The 14,651-nt window shown below is 53.8% G+C and overlaps 3 protein-coding genes across 3 annotated transcripts; 2 read left to right on the forward strand and 1 right to left on the reverse strand.

Annotated features, from left to right (window-relative positions):
• Positions 1 to 590: 590 nt before the first annotated feature.
• On the reverse strand, positions 591 to 1,807 carry AB675_5763 (U5 small nuclear ribonucleoprotein 40 kDa protein; the record flags this gene model as incomplete). Its single annotated transcript, XM_018146003.1, has 3 exons — positions 591 to 1,399; positions 1,446 to 1,572; positions 1,655 to 1,807. 3 exons carry the CDS (start codon positions 1,805 to 1,807, stop codon positions 591 to 593), a joined length of 1,089 nt encoding a protein of 362 aa, XP_017998863.1.
• Positions 1,808 to 4,220: 2,413 nt separating this feature from the next.
• On the forward strand, positions 4,221 to 6,505 carry AB675_5765 (uncharacterized protein; the record flags this gene model as incomplete). Its single annotated transcript, XM_018146004.1, has 5 exons — positions 4,221 to 4,682; positions 4,728 to 4,879; positions 4,931 to 5,249; positions 5,297 to 6,164; positions 6,216 to 6,505. 5 exons carry the CDS (start codon positions 4,221 to 4,223, stop codon positions 6,503 to 6,505), a joined length of 2,091 nt encoding a protein of 696 aa, XP_017998803.1.
• A 3,563-nt stretch (positions 6,506 to 10,068) lies between these two features.
• Positions 10,069 to 14,499, forward strand: AB675_5767 (2-isopropylmalate synthase; the record flags this gene model as incomplete). The annotated part of the gene is made up of 4 exons (XM_018146005.1): positions 10,069 to 10,676; positions 10,728 to 11,795; positions 12,427 to 14,158; positions 14,233 to 14,499. The coding sequence occupies 4 exons, from the start codon at positions 10,069 to 10,071 to the stop codon at positions 14,497 to 14,499; spliced, it is 3,675 nt and encodes a 1,224-aa protein (XP_017998749.1).
• Positions 14,500 to 14,651: the final 152 nt, after the last annotated feature.

Below are 14,651 nucleotides of genomic sequence, written 5' to 3' on the forward strand. Positions count from 1 at the left end.
GCAGGGTGCCGACCGCAGTGCAGAAGTCCGGAACATCTTAGGTGATCCTCCGAACTTTCCACGAATTGTGGCCAAAGAAACGGTCGCAGGGTCCCTTTCGGAACGAAGCTTTAGATCTGGACAGTGAAACAAATCGTCGAAGAACGCGCACTCGAGGTGCATGGTTGGATATGCGGTCTCTTCGTGGCAGAAAAGTTCATAGCCACAGCCAGCTGGACTGACCACGCTCATCTGAAACACTGGCGCATCGTCCAATAACGGAGCGTTGCGTACCTTGCATTAGCTTCATGCTTGTCTTGGCATATCTTCAGCCGCCAAGTCTTTCATCTCTGGCGTGCCGGTTCAGTGTGCATGCCATGCATCGCTGAAGTTGCCAGTCGAAGTGACCTCGCAGCAATAAATTGCTGATGTGAGCATCCGGAGAAGGCGCCGATAACGATACTGTCAAGCGTTGCGCCACAACGCTAGCCTCGCTGGGCCGATATGTGTCGAGCAATAATACTTTACTGCATGCAGCGTTTCCGGCACAGCGTATGGCGACGAATGCATGCGGGATGCAATAACTTTCCAGGCTTCTATAGTCTGGGCGTTCACCTGCCAAGCTCTCCCAGAACGATATTGCGATCTGTCGAAGCTGAGACGATGATCGGCTCGCCATCCGGGGAGAAGCGAACATCGTTCACTGTGCCTTTGTGTCCAGGCAGCTTGTACAGCAATTTCGCTGTTCGAGTATCCCAGACCACTACTGATCTATCACCCGATCCGGCGCATATCCTGTCCCCTTTCGGCGCCCAACTTGCCCGGATGAGGTTTTTGTCGTAGGAAGCAGACGCTCCATCGTACGTCTGTATTGCTCGATCTTGAGGAGCGAACGGTCGGATGTCCCACGTCCGCACAGTCGAATCGTGCGAGTTCGAAAGCAGCGTCTGTGAGTCCGGCGATACTTCGAGAGATGTTATGGTCTCAGTATGGCCCCTGAGAGAATAGATGACTTCTTTCTTGCGTGCGTCCCACACTTTGATGTCGTTATCAATGCCGCCGGAATATATTTCGTGCCCTTGCTCGGCGAGTGCAACAGCAGTGATGGGGAATTCGGTCTCGATATAGTCAACCGCGGCCTTCTGTCGGGGATCCCAAATTCCTATACAGCCGTCATCGCTTCCGCTTAGTATCAGCTCGTTGCCTCTTCTCGCGATGTCTATGCAATTTATGATTTCTTCATGGCCTTCGTGCCGCCGAATTCGAAGTCCGGTCTCGAGATCCCAGCTTGCGATTGTCATGTCTGCTGATGCCGAATACAGTATTTGAGAGTCTCTCGACCAGTGTAGGTCAAGGACTGCGCCTTTATGGCCTGTGAGCGTGCCGTAGTTGTCGCACTGCCCATATGTATTCCATAGCACTGCTTGAGTCAGCCACCTGATCAGACAAGGAAGGGGATGACCTACTGATGCTGCGATCCTTGGAGCCAGAGGCAATATGTTGGCCATCTCTAGAAAACCGAGCAGCGAACACTTCGCCAGAATGTCCCGTTAACTCGAGTATCGGTGCTTGTAGGCTGGTCGTCCTGGGTATCTGGTCGTCGCGGAGAATTAGCCACACTTGTTCCATTCTTTAGCGCCAGTCACTTGCTGTAGGATACGGAGGGATAACGTACCGATTGGATGAGCGTACCATCTCGGGCTTTGCCCTTCGCAGTGGTCGTCAACGCGCCATTCTCTTTCAGATCCGAATTCGATTTTTGGCGCTTGACCAGGGCTTGATTGGGACCACTGAAGCTGTCCGATGCTTGCCGCTTGATGGAAGGCATCATGACTGCGTCCTAGTCGTGCGCCGGAGCGGATGGTGGCGGTCTGTCGCTTCTCGAGGTGTGTCTTTAGTAGTACTGCAGAGTACTCAAGAAAAGCACATGCGATGAATATCCGGCAGTCTGTACTTCAAGTTCGGAAGCACAATTTCTCCGACAAGGCTGACCTCAACCAAAGTTCCCCTTGGCTTCGATGTACTTGCTGTTCTCGTCCATGCTTACGAATTGCCAACAACGTTGATATGGCTACTGCTCCGTTCTCAACATTCTTGATTCGCTCATGATCGCCTGGGACTTGAAAGTGCGTTCACCCATCCTGTCGTGATGAGTTCGACGCAGAAGGCTGCGCGCCTTGGTGAAGAGTGAGTCTTGTCGATATTGAGTACCAACTCCTTGCTGACGGTCTGTAGTATATGGAAGTGAGTTTTGACGGCGTCAGCCTCTTCTCCAGACTGATCTGTGCAGAACTCGGGTGGACAAAGTGAATGCAGAACTGGTCACTTTGACTTATGGTACAATTGTTTCGCAATTATGTGCCGACTACGAATCAGACTACGTGCAGGTCAACCAGCAACTCGATAAGATGGGTTACAACATAGGCATGCGACTTATTGAGGACTTCCTGTCCAAGTCAAACATTCCCAGGTGCGGCAACTTTCGCGAGACCGCAGACATGATTTCAAAGGTTGGCTTCAAGATGTTCTTGAACATCACGCCTGTCGTCACAAACTGGACCGCCGACAATAAGTCCTTCTCGTTACTTTTCGACGAGAACCCATTGGCCGACTTCGTCGAACTGCCGGATGATGGTAGGGCTCAAGATGAGCTGTGGTTTTCAAACATTCTCTGCGGTATCCTTCGTGGGGCATTGGAGATGGTATGTTCTGCTGTTGCGTCCCTTCGACTGTCGCTTACCATAGCAGGTTCAAATGGCAATAGAAGCCCGCTTCGTAAGCGATATTCTACGAGGTAACGATACAACAGAAATCCGCGTCACTCTGATTCGGTATATCGATGACGAGATGCCACCGGACGACGAATGATCCACGATATGAACTACGACATGTTCAGAATTCTCTCGGATTCGGCCAAGGGCCTCAAAGTGCTCTATGCCGCACGTCGCGTCGTTGTGGCTGTTGATCAGAATCCCGTGCGGCTAGATCGCACAATAGCACTCCACATACTATCGAGCTTCGCCCAGCTTGGTGTACCCTCTGAACCCTCTGAGACTACATGCTACGAACTCGGCGCGGCACCGAACAGCATTGAGCACACTTGTGGCTCTGGTTCAACGGCACACACAGCACAGCTTTGGGGCCCAGACCGTCACAGCTTCCGCGACCGTACCGGCCTCAGTTCGACAACGCCCTTCTCAACATGGCGAAGAGCACTCGCGGAACAAGGTGGGCTGATGCACGCCACTCTGCCGAGCATCCTCCAGGAACGACAGCTGCTGTGCCAGAGCATCTGAAGTAACGGCCTCTGGTCGAATTCAAGGCCAAAGACGCAGACCTGATGCGCAGCGTACTGCTCAAAGTATTGTAGGTGAGATCACGTGATGTTGCCTCATTGCGTGATCAGTCATGCAGCGCAGACTTCAGCATGTTACGTTCCGCAGGTAAATCAGGGCCCTCATGACGGTATTTCGGAGCAGCCAAGGCGATCAATACAGTACTATCGATTCATCAGTCTGCCTGATAAGGTGGTGGCTGGGCTGAGAAGGCCCCAATCTCGATATCACAGGCGCCTCTGTGGGTACCCAGTATGGTGTTCTTCGTGGCTAGTGCCTGAACAGTTTTGTAAAGTCATCTTAGCCACGGCTGTCAAGTCAGCTAGGTTCTCGTAAGGCGATCCTGAATGGTGAACTCCCAGCGCCCTCCCCGTTTCTAAACTCTCAGTCTCAAGTCTCGTCTCGCTCTCCTAATAATCGAGCGCTGGCAAGCATCTATTCCACGACCAGGGCTATCGCACAGTCGCATATTGCGCTGAATTTATGCCGCATCGCCTATCAAACTCATCTGTATCTTTGTACCACCTGTGGCTGCAGTCGATTAGCGTATTCTGACGTGCCTGACAACGGTCGATCCGACCCAGGTCCCCCGAGTCCTGCTGACTTGATCGTTACCACCTATCGCCTCTACTTCAGCCTTCCCTCAGAGACGAAATTCTTTCGGATTGCCGCCGACTCATTTCTACCAGTGCGCGGATTCTCTATCGTTCGCTGCTTCGACATTCGATTATTCTTCACGGCGCCCGCACGGCCGCCATGTCAAGCGTCAGTCTATAACCTTAAAGCTTGAATCGCGAGCCTGCGCCAGACTTCCGCAGTCAGGCCAGATACACAACTACCTCCCACCATTGAGGCTTTTATCGCTCGTTTCGTATCACCAACTCGAGGCTCTCGTACGCGGCGAACATGGCTGCGGTCAATCCAGCCACGGCTGGAGGTCCAGTCGGCGGCGCGGCCAATATGATGATGGCAGGCATGGACGGCGCAACGAGTATGCCGATCACCGCTGCGACCGAAGAGACCAAGGGCAGACTCAACACTTACATCTACGAATATGTCCTCAAACTCGGTCTGCACGACGTAGCGCGTGCTCTCAACAACTCACAGGACAAATTTAAGATTGATACAAAACCGAAGCAAAGTCCCGGGCGTAGGAAGGATGCCGAAGCCAACGGCGATACAGACGCCATGGACGTGGATAAGTTCGACATCCCGAACGACCTACCACTGCCGAATGTCGACTTCAACGCCCAAGGCGAGGGCTTCTTGGTCGAGTGGTTCAGCATCTTCTCTGATCTCTTCACCGCAGCGCACAAACAGAAGCAGGGTGGCATGAACCCGGCTACCCAATATCTCATGCACGCTCAGGTAGGTGACTTGATGTCGCGCGATACTCGTGCTGACCGTCTGCAGAACTTGCAACGCATGCGGGAAGGCCAACAGAATAATCCGGGAGTCATGCGGCCGGGAATGATGAACAACCAGTATGCCATGCGAGCGAATAATATGCGACAGAATGGCATGGTGAACGGTGCCATGGCTAATGCTGAGATGGCAAAAAGAATGTCAGTGCTATAGTTTCGATATCATGCCTGTTCAGAACTGACCCATCACAGGACACCTCAGCAGATGAACATGATGCAGCAGAAGCAGATGCAGGCCCAGCAGCAGCAAAACATGCAACGAGAAGGAGGCGATGTTGACATAAACGGCCGCCCGGGCACACCCACAGAAGGCGACAATGGCGGCTCACCATCTAAGAGACCTCGGCTTGAAGGTCAACAGCAATTCCAGGGCAACATGATGGCTAACGGCCGTCCGATGCAAGCCGGCGTCCCTCAAGGCATGATGATCCAGAACTCGTTCAATCCTCAACAGATGAACCAGCAATTTCGGCCCAATGGTGCGATGCAGCAGCAAAAGCCCGGCATGCCGGTAAGTCTCATGCCATCTCTGAGTCGAACTCCTACTGACCATTCTAGCCTGGTATGCCTAACGGTGCAATGAATATGATGCAGAACGCCGGCTCGCCCATGATGGTCGGTATGAATAACGGCCAATTCGGCAACGATGCGGCAATGGAAATGTACAACACTGGCCGCATGGGAGGTCAAATGCAAGGCGGACCTGCTGCCGCCCAAAGCGGTAATCATGCTCTACAAGATTACCAGATGCAGTTGATGCTCTTGGAACAACAGAACAAGAAGCGTCTCATGATGGCCCGTCAAGAGCAAGACAACCAGGTCAATCGTGAGGGTGCACCAATGCCCGGCATGGGAGGTACCGGAATGTCGCCGTCTGGGAGCAGAAGTGGCACTTCGCCGAATCCGACTGATCAGATGAAGCGGACACCACAACTCGGCGGTCTACCAGGTTCGCCATCCGCCGGCGAAAATATGCAAGGCCGCTCGCCAGCTGGTATGCAATTCATGAACGGCGGCGCCATGCCCGGCGGTGATTTCAACCCCGCCATGTTCATGGCCGACAAGCAAGGCATGGGAGGCCCGGGTCCTAACATGCGACCACCAACATCAATGCAAGGTATGCAGGCTCGCATGGGTGCTCAGTTCCAGGGAGGACAGCCTATGGCTCAAAATCCCTCGCAGGGTGGAGGACCCATGGGTACACCAGGCCAGCGTAATGAAATGCCACCGCCACAGGCTCCTGCTGGCGGCGCTCAGCGAACCGCATCATCACCTGCGCAGAGTGGCAATGCGCCACCCACCCCGTCGCAGACCAACAAGGCCAATCCCAAGAACAAGAAGGGCAAGGACGATGCCGCAAACAATGCGGCTAACAACAAGAAGAAGCCAGCGAAGAAGAATTCACAAGCGAACACTGCTAACGATAGTGAGTTGCGCACCGAGCAAGTACACCAGAAAAAGACTAACAAAGTCACAGGTCAAAATACGCCAGCAGCTGCCACAAGTGTACCACCACCGGCAGCACAGCAGATGCCTGCAGCGCAACCTGCTATGCAACCGGACTTGTCGCAAAATACCTTCGGCAATTTCGATCCGGGCTCCGAAAACTTCAGCCTTGATTTCAGCACTCTGAACGACAATACCGATATTCTGGAGAACTTCGACTTTGACAGCTTCTTGAATACATCAACCGACGACGCTTTCAACTTTGGCGACGGTGGTATGGGTGTTGGTAATGACTTCAGCCTGGACGCTGGAGGTGATTAGTAGATCATGCTCTAGAGTTCTACTGCCCGAGCTTGTTTTGAAGGTTGTTGTTGATGGTGCTAGTCAGTTGTTGCTGCATAAGCATGGCGGCTGCTGACAAGGGGAGACGAAGTCTGAATGCTTTTTACACGGCGCCGATGCTGGGAGTCATCTATACCCGAACGTTCTGGAAACAGAAAAGTGGACATAAGGCGTTGAGTATCATGAAATATCATGATGTGTGGAAATATGCGACATCTACTTAGGTAATGAACAACGGCATCACTCTAGCCACAGGCGTCGCTCGATCTTGACTTCATGTGCGCTGGAATGCTCCTGCCAGACAAAACCCTATGGTTGTTGGCCCTTTCCATTCTAACACCACCTCGCATCTTCCCTGGCTCCTTCGACCCTCAGTCGCGACTGCACTCATATTCTTCCTCAAAGTGCAGAAGGGACGATCGTGCATAAGTCCTACTTCGCATCTCCCACGATGCTGTCGACATCCAAGTTCTCTGCTCTGACCAAGCAGCACATATGCGTAAGAGGGAACGGCACAGTCGATAGCCGTCTGGTACGCTATTCGTTGCAAGCAGTCTCAGCCATCCCTCGTTTCAAGATCACAGTATGAGATACCAGAACTGGGATGTGCTTCTCTTTCCTGGCAACTCCCGCATCCCTATCCAAGAGTTCAACACAGCATGTCACGTTGTCACGGATCAGAGTAAGCAGAGTATGGTCAACCTCAATGCTGACGGACGAATTACTGACAAACCTCAGCAAGCCTTGCGGCGTCGAAATGGAGCTCGTCCCAGGATCCCTTCTCGACGACCAGCTTTGAGTCGGCAGACAAGACCCCGATCTTGACCTGCTTCGTCCCCAGTCTACCCTCTGGAAGTCCGTTCCGGGTCTCGATTCACAGCTGGACCAAACCTACCCCTTCAGCTATTCTCAGAAGCCGTAAGAGCAGAGACAGCACTCTTGCGATTCAGGTCAGGCTTTTCGTGGATGGAGCTCTACAGAGGTAAGGTCATGCGACGCAGCATGACACGGGAGCTCATTACAATTAGTACTCGGGTCTTCAAAGACGGTACAGCTTGGCCAGAGGTCATTGGTGAGTTTTGGTAATAATCACTCAGTGAATCACTACTGACAAGACGCCAGACATTAAAGGTAGTCGCACGACTGTAGACATTCCTTCCGACTGCACTAACAGCATCAGATGGATTTTTTCACGATCCTGACACGGACCTGTCCTTCCCAGCGTTTCATCCTGAGATTCTTCAGCAGCCACGATGGGATCCCGCCGAACCTCTTGGACGTGTTCAGGTGGTCTTGACTGAAGGCATCCTCAAGGAATCAGTGAACGGGCAACATACTGCAAGAGTCAGCTTCGACAGCGTCAGAGACGTTATCGCATTTGCATTCCAGCATGCGCCACAGGGTTTGTCTCGTTCGACTGCACTTTCAACCTTGCTAACGGCTACATCAGACGTCCTCGAGTACTCCGGTATCGCTTGGCCCAATGCAAGATTGTTCGAAAGCAAGAGCTCGAGTCTCCGCCGCCATACAGCACTGAGTTCTCGCTCATTGGCTTCTGCTGCTACTGGCCCAGAGGCGCACGCTCACTCTCCACAGCGATTGCCCAGCAACGGTCGTGAAGATATGTGGACACGTATGTCGAGAAAGGTCGAAGCAAGCCACAAGGAGTATCCCTACCGGTCGGCTTTTGGCGCTGTTCATTCTACTGCTACCCCGGCGCCAGCCTTAGTGGCAGCAACGACCCATTCTTTGCCCCTGTGCCAGAGTCTAGCCTTGGCTGGCGCAGCACACGGAAGTCAAGCACAGACGAGACGATGCAGGACTCCGCTCCACACAGCACCGAGCACAGCCAAGCGTATTCGGACATGGCGATCACCTGGCCACGACGGGACTTCCAGAAGCACATGGACGAGGCCGCCGTCGATGAGATCGTGCAAGCTCTCAGTCCAAGCAGAAAGAGCCAGCTCCTCAGCGCTCTTAGCCCAGGGAAAAGCTCCAGTTCTGGTATTCAGCCACCCATCAACACGCCGACTACTGCAGAGGCAAGCCAGCAAGGGTCTTCCGCTGAGCAGACACCGAGAGACGGTCTCGGTGGCCCGGCGGCTAGCAACTTGCGGGGTCTTGGGCATGGAGTGACAACACGCGCGATGAAGGCGACTGGCATGATCGGCCGGGACCGCTCCAGCTCCGGCTCCTCGAAGAGAAAGCGCACTCTGTCTCCATCACCGTCGCTGACTCGCGTCGAGACTTTGCGGGATCCAACACCACCTGCGGAGACGCAGAACAGAGGCAAGCCTATATTGGCCGACGATGTTGATTCTGGAAGTGATGTCGAGATCGGCGTCAAGGCTGAGTCTCGCAAATCCAGTGCACAGGGGGTGTCGCTGCGGGCCTAAAGCACTGAACACAGGGTCTTCAAGTGTCTCGACAGAGTTCGCCTCATCCAGATGTTCGATGAGACCTAACTGGGGCATATCACTTTTGGGCGCTTGCTTCATCTTGTAGGTGGTATGGATAGATTGAATATGCTGGGACTACAAGTCGCCACGACACCTCGACGGAAAGACTGGAGGCTCCCCTCCTATGGGCCTCGACCAAGCTGAGTCTGATACAAGCAGTATATACGCGTAAAGTGCAGACCTCCAGGTACTTCATTAGATACCTCGCCACGGGGAATGCGAACTGAGCACATGGATAGGTACACTGCATGTGCCACCTACCTACAGATCCAAACGCTCTCTCCAGTTGTGAAGCCCTTCAACAATTGTCATACATGAGAACGCGTGTTTGGTAGCCGACAAGGCCTGCAAGAGGAGAGCCCCTAGTGTAAATACCCGAACGGGCTCGGATCTCGGTGACGGTGCATACGGGCGTACAGCGGACACTTTTTGTCGGTCACTAGCAGGTCTGCATCTGGGAGGACTCCGATTGTCTCTGCTTTGTGAGCCGCATGCATGGAATTCTCGATACCGTGCAGTTGCTGTTGCTCGTCGCGCCAGCGTTGCTACTCATCTTCTCATACTTGCACCAAGGTCGTGCAGAGTTGCGACGAGTTCGCAACAGCAGACACGAGATTGGCAAGCCGATGTCCCACAGTCAAAGAAAGACACGATGCACAGTCAGCTTTGGACCTAACTTACCTAAGGACTGATTAAACTTCTTCGTGTCGTATCGACTTTGCAGACGCAGCCACTCATCAAACTTCCAACGGATGACCACCCTCCTGCATGAATGCTCGAGCCTAGAAACTTGATCAACGCTATCTCTAGCGGCGTGGCAACTTGCCCTGCTTTTGCCTATGATGTTCTTTAGCTAGCTTGACTAAGCCCATCGCTAGGCCTCTCCCAGCACTTCTTGGACCCTCGTGAACCCAATTCCCGTTACACTGCCGCGACGACCTGTTGATAAGTGTACATACCCTTCCTGTCTCAATCTTTCTACTGCACTTGACTTCAGCAGCACGATATATTATTACTCCGAGTGCTTTCATTTTCTTGCTAGATGTGTATGTCATAGCGTCCAGCAGCATCAATAGCGCAACCATGGCGAGCCCGACCGACAACAAGGCAGAACCATTCCCAGCACTGTCCCCGATTGACTCGGTTCCCACTAACCTACAATCGCCTCCTCCGCGTGCGAACACTGCTGCCAGTGAGACCACTCGCGATGGCGCACCCACCACATCCACCAACTCTCCCAACGGTCGGAGGCGAACCTCCTCAATTCGCCAATCTCTCCTACACTCAAACCCACCACTAGGGATGTGGCAAGCGACCGGCGAAGTAGCCTCCAAAGTACCCACACTGGGCGAGATACGCAACGGGAGCTTCTCGCCGGAAGGCTGGAACCATGAGGGGCAGCTTGAGAAGAGAGGTGCAAATCCACACGATATTCATAGGAAGAGGCTCGCAAGGACAAGCTCGGCTAGCACCAGGACATGGGGCAGCAGTAATGCGCCGCCCACTCCGGCAACTCCGACAATTGCAGAAAGACACAGCGAAGACCACGGAGAAGCCAGGCAGTACTTTCCCAGACGAGGCAGTCTGGCTGTGAGAGAAGTAGTGCCGGAGGAGCAAGAGAAGGAAGCTGCGACGGTCATATCTTCAGGTAATCGAACCGAGGCATTGAAGATTGACACCGGAAACACGACGTGCGTATCACAATTCCTTGTACCGCACATTCATACTGACTTCATGCTTAGCCCGATATCAGCAGTGGACGGCTCTGTCCAGAACGAGAAGACATCTACACCGATCAAGCCCATGGAATCTCTTTCCGAGCATCCTCGCGGACCAGATGAGACAGGCACGTACCCCAATGGCTACCGCTTCCCAGCCAAACATACCTGGTGGCAGTCTACCGTCATCGGAACGAAAGGGTTCGGCCGCTTCGTCATGACGCCATTCGGCTTCCTCATTACACTCTACGGCTTGAATGTCGTGGGTTGGGGTGCGATGATCTTTTTCCTTCTCCTCAATGCGGCACCCGCTATGTGTAACCCTTCTTGCAGCGACAAGCACACATCTGCACGACAAATCTGGATCGAAATAGACTCGCAGGTCCTCAACGCTTTATTCTGCGTCACCGGTCTGGGCCTGATACCATGGCGGTTCCGAGACTTTTACTACTTGATGAAATGGCGGCTGTCGAAGGACCAGTCAGCGCACCGCAGACTTGCAGGTCTGTACCGTGGCTGGTATCGTCTACCAGGAAGCCAAGATCTGCCAGAGCACGTTGCGCCACCACCGGTGTACAACAAGAAACACCCACAGACCGTGGACAGCCCTCCGCCTTACAGCGAGGTCGAGCTACAAGAGCTGGAGACCAACCCGGCCGTTCCTCTACCAGCCACGAGCATGCCAGAGCCCCCTCTTACAGGCGTCAGAGCGAACCCAAGCAGAGGCTGGACGTTGGACTTCATCATCTGGATGTACATGTGGAACACTATCTTGCAGATCCTGCTGGCTACGTTCATGTGGGCATATAACAGATTCACACGTCCGAGTTGGGTTGTTGGCTTGCTGATTACTTTGGGTTGTCTGACTGGTATATTTGCTGGTATTCTGGTCTTCATCGAGGGAAAGAAGGTCAAGGCTGCCGAGGGGATCCCGGTTCATGAATACGATGTCCTGGAAAGCATTGAGCAGTACCATGAGAGGAAGCAAAAGGAGGATGAGAAGCTGCAAAAGAAGGAGAGTCATTTGGCGAAGAAGGAGAGCCGACATGCGCGGAAGGTTGAGAGGACGGAGAAGGTGAAGGGGCAGAATTGGTTTACTAGGCATTGATGAGTGGGAGGACACATCGTCGTAGCTTCCGTGGGCTGATCGAATGCTTGCCGCTTTCGTCGACCCAGGGCAGACGCTCGACTCTCAATTTTACTGGATAGCCGTGTCAATTCAAGTCTATACGAATGATTGTCCGGATAGCCTCTACAGCCCTAAGCAGTTGACTATAGAGACTATAGGCATCGGACCCTTACAAGACTCCCCGGCTTGCCCAGTCACAGGCTGGCACCTGCAGGGCTTCGAGGGCTTCTCCAATCTTCGGCTTTCCAACCCCACACTTTTACGTGAGCCCCGCGATGCAGTGAAATTTTGTCTAGCGAAAATGACAACGCCCTCCGCGTCTATGCGCTGACGCTGGAGCTCGAGACGCCCGCTGCAGATGGGCAACTTCTGAGTCAAAACTGCTTCCATTGGATATCACTGCCTTTAATCGTAGCTCACTTTATTCGACTTCGCACGGACTGTGCCACAAGTTCACTGTGCAACAAAACGCTGACCCTGACATTTTGCAGCAAGCCCGCCCAGCTCGGGCACAACACCCTCCGACATGCCTATGTAAGTCTCTCTCTCACTTTAGACCTTCGCCCAAAGATCTAATCACTGACCCTCGCACAGGCTCCGCGAACCATGGAAGAAGTACCGGCAATTCAAGCCTCTCAACCTGCCCAACCGGCAATGGCCATCCAAGACCAACGACAAGCCTCCGCGATGGCTCGCAACCGACCTCCGCGACGGCAACCAATCCCTCGTCGACCCTATGGACGGCGAGCAGAAACTGCGCTTCTTCAAGATGCTCGTTGAGCTAGGCTATAAGGAGATCGAGGTCTCCTTCCCCTCGGCCAGCCAGACGGACTATGACTTTACGCGACACCTGGTCGATACGCCGGGCGTGGTGCCGGATGATGTATATCTACAGGTGTTGAGCCCCTGTCGAGAGGATTTCATTCGGAGGACAGTGGACAGCTTGACGGGCGCGAAGAAGGCGATTCTGCACTTGTACCTCGCGACGAGCGAGTGCTTCCGGAGGATCGTGTTCGGGATGAGCGAAGACGAGAGTCTGGCGTTAGCGGTGAAATGCACAAAATATGCAAGAAGCATAACCAAGGACGATCCCGCGCAGAAGGACACGGAGTGGCTGTACGAGTTTTCCCCGGAAACGTTCAGCGATACGAGCCCAGAGTTCGCCGTCAGGATATGCGAAGCGGTCAAGGAGGCTTGGGGACCCGAGCCGGAGAAGGGGGACAAGATCATTTTCAATCTGCCGGCGACGGTGGAGATGAGCACGCCAAACGTCTTCGCCGACCAAATCGAATATTTCTGCACCAACATGACCGAACGAGAAAAGTTCTGCGTCAGCGTCCACCCCCACAACGACCGAGGCTGCGCCGTAGCAGCCGCAGAACTAGCACAAATGGCCGGTGCAGAGCGAGTCGAGGGCACCCTCTTCGGCAACGGCGAACGCACAGGCAATGTCGACCTGGTCACGCTCGCTCTAAACCTATACACCCAAGGCGTGTGGCCCGAGGTCGACTTCAGCGACATCAACAAAGTGATCCGCGTATGCGAGGAAAGCACAAAGATCCCCGTCAACGAACGCTGGCCCTACGGCGGCCAGCTCGTCGTCTGCGCCTTCAGCGGCAGCCATCAGGACGCCATCAAAAAGGGCTTTATGGCACGCGACAAGTCAAAAGCATCTCGGGAGGATCCCTGGCAGCTCCCCTACCTACCCCTCGACCCTCAAGACATCGGCCGCAACTACGAAGCCATCATCCGCGTCAACAGCCAGAGCGGTAAGGGTGGTGTCGCTTGGGTCATCCTCCGCGGATTGGAGCTTGATCTGCCGCGAGGCCTGCAGGTCGCGTTCAGCCGGATCGTGCAGAAAGAAGCCGACGCGAAAGGTCGAGAACTACTCCCCCGAGAGATACAAACTATCTTCGAGGAGTCATATCATCTCAAGAGCAATCCGAGGTTTACACTGGTCGACTATAACATCACAGCCGTGCGGCCAGAACGGCAACCACAATCGGAGAATGGCGCGCCAGTGCAGAGCACAGCCAGCAGCAAGCGACAATTCGCAGGTATTGTGGCGATCGATGGTGAGCAGCATCCGATCGTGGGCCAGGGCAATGGTGCAATTTCATCTCTGGCGAATGCTCTGCATACCCTGGGCATCGATCTGGATGTTGCAGACTACCACGAGCACGCCATCGGCGGCGGAAAGGAGGTGCGTGCGGCAACGTACATAGAGTGTACAGCCACAAGCTCGCATGAGAAGGTCTGGGGCGTCGGGATTCATGAGGATGTGGTGCAGGCGAGTTTGATTGCGCTGTTGAGCGCGGCTAGTTCGGTAAGTTCTTGTTGCCTTGTTTTGCAGTGCGGCGACTTTACCTTCGCGCATTATTAACACATCTTTTTTTCCAGTTCCTCACCTCAAGAGTCTCGACGCCTGTGCCCTTTAGGCCCAAGCATCTCAGGAATTTCTCCGAGGCAGAGCTCGAGGCATTGGAGAAGTTGAGTACGAATAATGGGAATGCTACGCCGACATCAGTCGAGAAGCAACACGACTTCTCGCCGTCGACACCTTCAAAGCTTGGACAAGGGTCGGACGCGAAGGGAAAGGTGGACTTGGACATGCTAGAAAAGAAGGCTGAGGAAGCAGGTGCTAGTACTGCCAACGGGCATTCTTGAGATCTTTGGGGCACCTGCTTGGTGATGCTTGAAAAGTTCTACACTTGCAGATATATTCGATAGGCCTCTCTTGCAGCCAAGGGACGAAGAATTGCATATGCGACACAGGTTAGCTATTTCGGTCTCAAAGACGAGCCTTAGGTGCCCAGTGT

The sequence above is a fragment of the Cyphellophora attinorum genome, assembly GCF_001299255.1.
Source record: "Cyphellophora attinorum strain CBS 131958 chromosome Unknown Contig17, whole genome shotgun sequence".
In the NCBI taxonomy this organism is placed as follows: domain Eukaryota; kingdom Fungi; phylum Ascomycota; class Eurotiomycetes; order Chaetothyriales; family Cyphellophoraceae; genus Cyphellophora; species Cyphellophora attinorum.